Source organism: Scylla paramamosain, chromosome 43 (assembly GCF_035594125.1).
Source record: "Scylla paramamosain isolate STU-SP2022 chromosome 43, ASM3559412v1, whole genome shotgun sequence".
NCBI classification, from domain to species: domain Eukaryota; kingdom Metazoa; phylum Arthropoda; class Malacostraca; order Decapoda; family Portunidae; genus Scylla; species Scylla paramamosain.
In genome coordinates, this window is record NC_087193.1 from 7,084,684 (window position 1) to 7,089,683 (window position 5,000).

The 5,000-nt window shown below is 43.3% G+C and overlaps 2 protein-coding genes across 5 annotated transcripts in view; one reads left to right on the forward strand and one right to left on the reverse strand.

The window, feature by feature from the left end:
* Nucleotides 1-5,000, forward strand: part of LOC135093661 (uncharacterized) — a 69,729-nt gene that overhangs the window by 18,925 nt on the left and 45,804 nt on the right. The window lies entirely within an intron of this gene.
* LOC135093660 (regulator of G-protein signaling 20-like) overlaps nucleotides 1-5,000 on the reverse strand; it is a 58,137-nt gene that overhangs the window by 13,161 nt on the left and 39,976 nt on the right. For all 3 annotated transcript variants that reach the window (XM_063993130.1, XM_063993129.1, XM_063993131.1), the window contains 2 exons: nucleotides 1,880-1,942; nucleotides 801-862 (listed from right to left, as the gene is read on the reverse strand). In XM_063993130.1, coding sequence (XP_063849200.1) covers nucleotides 801-862; nucleotides 1,880-1,942 — 125 coding nt within the window. The remainder of the gene's footprint in view (nucleotides 1-800; nucleotides 863-1,879; nucleotides 1,943-5,000) is intronic.

Genomic DNA, 5,000 nt, shown 5'->3' on the forward strand with positions numbered 1-5,000 from the left:
CTCTCTCTCTCTCTCTCTCTCTCTCTCTCTCTCTCTCTCTCTCTCTCTCTCTCTCTTTCCCATCTCCTATCCAATCTATTTCCAGAGGGTGTTGTCATAGCACAGAGAGAGAGAGAGAGAGAGAGAGAGAGAGAGAGAGAGAGAGAGAGAGAGAGAGAGAGAGAGAGAGAGAGAGAGAGAGAGATTTTCACACCTTTACCTGAGAAGTGTGTGTGTGTGTGTGTGTGTGTGTGTGTGTGTGTGTGTGTGTGTGTGTGTGTGTGTGTGTGTGTGTGTGTGTGTGTGTGTGTGTGTGTGACATACTTAATTATTGCCAGCGTTTGTGTGACACTTTGTAATTAGCGTTTGTTTGTTTGTTTGTTTACCTCTTTAGCTATTTTACTTTCTTGTTTTTAATTATTATTTATTCATCATGTCTCTCTCTCTCTCTCTGTGTGTGTGTGTGTGTGTGTGTGTGTGTGTGTGTGTGTGTGTGTGTGTGTGTGTGTGTGTGTGTGTGTGTGTGTTATGATTGTTACTTCTACTACAAGAACAACAACTACTACTACTACTACTACTACTACTACTATTTTGACCTAATAATGTTATCTCCTTAAACAAAAACAACAACAATTACTACTACTACTACTACTACTACTACTACTACTACTTTTAATTTAGGATAGCTCTGTATACCTCCACCACCACCACCTCCACCACCACAACCACCACCACCACCAGCACCACCACCACCACCACTATTCTCCTAAGCTAACGCAATCTTAGGTAAACACAGGCAAATTATAAAAAATACTACTTACTTGCACAGGTCATTAGCTTCTCAAATGATTCGCTCCACGCTCTTATCTCCTCTATCGTCGGCCTGGAAGAGAGAGGTCAGGTTAGGTCACGTTAGGTTAGGTAAGGTTAGGTTTGGTCTAGTCTAGGTTGGGTTTAGTTTGGTTTGTCTTGGGTTTCGTTGGGTTAGGTTAGGTTAGGTTAGATTAGGTTAGGTTTGATTGGGTTAGGTTAGGTCAGGTTAGGTTAGGTTAGGTTAGGTTAGGTTAAATTAGGTTACGTTAAGTTAGGTTAGGTTTTGGTAAGTTTAGGTTTGATTGGGTTAGGTTAGGTCAGGTTATACGAATATACATACACACACACATACGTACATATAAATACACCCAGCCTCGTAAGGGTCAATAGGTCAGCTGCTATTGATTCATTTATGACCACCACCATCACGACCACCACCACCATCACCACCACCACAACAACAACAACCACAACAACAAGAGTCACGTGATTTGCTGGTTGGGTGAGGGGAGGTGAAGGAGCAGTAATCCATATTGTTAATCACCTCATTAGTGCGGGGAGGAAATGACCAATTAGCGAGTAATTAAGGACGGATCTGCTTATTCATTGGCCACATTCACCAGCCAGTCAGCGGGCATTCCTGTGGTGGTGGTGGTGGTGGTGGTAGTGGCGGTGGTGGTGGTGGTAGTCTTGTTTTTGCTCTTGTTAATTATTATCTTCGTCATCATCATCATCATTATCTTCTTCTTCTTCTTCTTCTTCTTCTTTTTCTTCTTCTACTTCTTCTTCTTCTTCTTCTTCTTCTTCTTCTTCTTCTTCGCCATCGTCTTTTTTTTCTTCTTTCCTTCTCCAATTTGTTATTTTTTCTTGCTCTTCTTTCCTCCTCCTCCTCCTCCTCCTCCTCCTCCTCCTCCTCCTCCTCCTCCTCCTCCTCCTTTTTCGAGTGGTTTTGGTTGAAAAAAAAAAAACTATTTGGAAACGAAACGAGAATTAATTCATTCCGACAAACACACACACACACACACACACACACACACACACACACACACACACACACACACACACACACACACACACACACACTTACTGAGGTTCGTTGTACAAATCTTGCCTTCTAAATCTTGACTCATCCGCACCCTTCCCATTTAAGCTGAAAAGAGAGAAAATATCATTAATTATCATCATCATCATCATCATCATCATCATCATCATTACTATCATTATCGGTAACATATCCAGTCTTCATGCTCATCTTTATGCCTTCCTCCTCCTCCTCCTCCTCCTCCTCCTCCTCCTCCTCTTCATCATCAAGTTTAATATTACTAGTTAAAATCTCTATTCTTCAATATCTCATCCTCTTCTTCCTCCTCCTCGTTTTTGTCTTCCTATTCTTTCTCCTCCTCCTCTTCATCTTCCTCTTCCTTATATACTATTCTTCATGATTTTCCTCCTCCTCCTCCTCCTCCTCCTCCTCCTCCTCCTCCTCCTCCTCCTCCTCCTCCTGCTCCTGCCAATCATCGTCATCATGAGCGCACCTTTAATCTAATCTCAGGTGAACCCAAACCCAAACAGGTGGGAGGGCTCCAATATTCACCTGTGCTGGCTTCACAACACGCAACACACCAACACTTTCCCTTTAAACACCCCTCCTCCTTCATTTCTCTTCTTATTATATCGACACCTCCTCCTCCTCCTCCTTTTCCACCTCTTCCTCTTCCCCAGTCCTCATCAGCAACGACGTCCTCCCCCCTCCCTGTCTCCCAGCGCACTGAAAGCTTGTGATGACAGCTCGCCTCTCTGGCCCCTTGGCGTCACTTGGCTCATACCCGGGCGGTGTTCGGCTCGCTACTTTCATAAATATAAACAAAGCCAGCCGCTACGTGTTATGTTATAATTATTATTACTATTATTGTTGTTGTTGTTGTTGTTGTTGTTGTTGTTGTTGTTAAAAATATTATGTTTTGATTGGATTTGAAATGTGAAAGAGGAAAAAGGAAAAAAAAAGGAAAAATACGGTAGGGAAATAAATGAGATAGAATAATTGAAAAAGGAAAAGAAAGGGAAAGGGAAAGAGAAAGAGAGAGAGAGAGAGAGAGAGAGAGAGAGAGAGAGAGAGAGAGAGAGAGAGAGAGAGAGAGAGAGAGAGAGAGAGAGAGAGAGTAAAAAAAAAATCCTGAAACAATTATTTGAAACTCGTTAAAGTGAAAAGATTCTTACTTTGTTCCGAGTTGTGAAACCGAAGAGAATATATCCACTTAAAAATATTGCTCTCTCTCTCTCTCTCTCTCTCTCTCTCTCTCTCTCTCTCTCTCTCTCTCTCTCTCTCTCTCTCCTTTTCTACTCTTTTCACCTCCTGTTTCTCTTGTTTCCTTTTTATCGTATGCTTCTCTTCTATCTACTCTTTCCTCCTTATTTCCTTTTTATACCTCCATCTCTTCCCCCTCTTCCTTCCTTCATTCCTTCCATCCTTCAGCATCTTTTCTTTCTTCCTTCCTTCCTCCCTTCCTCTTCTTATCTCCCTTTTACTTCTCCATCTCTTCTTCTCTCCCTTCCTTCCTTCCTTCCTTCCTTCCTTCACTATCCCTCCAACCATATTTTCTCACACAACACAAACACACACACACAACACACACACACACACACACACACACACACACACACACACACACACACACACACACACACACACACCATTTCTTCCACTTCCCCCCAATCTTTCCCCTCTCCCTTCCCCCCAATTGCCCCTCTCCCCTGCCTGCTACCCTCCCCCCGCCACACCTTGTTTCCCTCGCCAAGAGCACCTGGCTGGCTGGGAAATCAATAATTGCTAGCGATCTACCTGGGCTGGACAGGTAAAGGGGGGACGAGACTAGAATTTCCTTAATTACTTTACCTGAGTGAAAGGGAGGCGGGAGGACAGGTGAGAGGCAGGAAGACGGGAGGAGGGAGGTGGAATGAGGGAAGGAGGAGGTGAGAGAGGTGAGGGTGGAGGGCGAGAAGGAGAAGAGAGAAGGCAAAAAGGAGTGAGAAGATGATGTGAGAGAGCGGGAAGAAGGAGAGAACGGGAAGGAAGGAGGGAGGAAGAGGAGACAGACTGAAGAAAGGAAGGAAGGAAGAGGTGAAAGAGGAAAGGTGAGGAAAGTAACAGCATTGGAGGAGGAGGAGGAGGAGGAGGAAAGAAGGTAAATAGACTAAAGGAGAGGGAAGGAAGGAGGAGAAGGTGAAAGAGGAAAGATAAGAAAATGAACAAAACATGAATGAGACAGATGATAATGCTTGTAAGAGGAGGAAGGAGGAAGAAATGAGAATAAGAAGGAAAGAAAGATAGAATAAGGAAAAAGGTTAGAGAATGAAATGTTTTAAGCTGTGTGTGTGTGTGTGTGTGTGTGTGTGTGTGTGTGTGTGTGTGTGTGTGTGTGTGTGTGTGTGTGTTTTCAATTACAATTCTCCAGGTTATGAAATATTTATCTCTTCTATCTTTTGTATTTTTGTTTACTCTCTCTCTCTCTCTCTCTCTCTCTCTCTCTCTCTCTCTCTCTCTCTCTCTCTCTCTCTCTCTCTCTCTCGTTCATTCTAGGCTTCTTTCTTCATCTCCTTTCATCTCCTTTCATCTCCCTCTTTGCACACACACACTCCTTTCTTCTTCCTTTTTAATCTCTCTCTCTCTCTCTCTCTCTCTCTCTCTCTCTCTCTCTCTCTCTCTCTCTCTCTCTCTCTCTGTCGCAAACTTATCACTTTTATTCTAATCTTTCCTTCCTTCCTTCATTCATTCATTCATTCATTCATTCCTTTCTTCCTTTTCATCTCCTTCCATTAATAACTTTTCCTCCTCCTTCTCCTCTTCTTCCTCGTCCTTTCTCCTCCCTTTCATCCTATCACGATAATCCAAAACACACACACACACACACACACACACACACACACACACACACACACACACACACACACACACACACACACACTCTCTCTCTCTCTCTCTCTCTCTCTCTCTCTCTCTCTCTCTCTCTCTCTCTCTCTCTCTCTCTCTCTCTCTCTCTCTCTCTCTTCATAACTTCCAATCGAAACGAAACCATTTGAAAAACCAGACGAAAGGTTGATGATGTGAGGTATAGAAGTGAATAATTTTTTACCTTCTCGTTTCGTTCACCTTCTCTCAAAGTTTCGTAATGTGTGTGTGTGTGTGTGTGTGTGTGTGTGTGTGTGTGTGT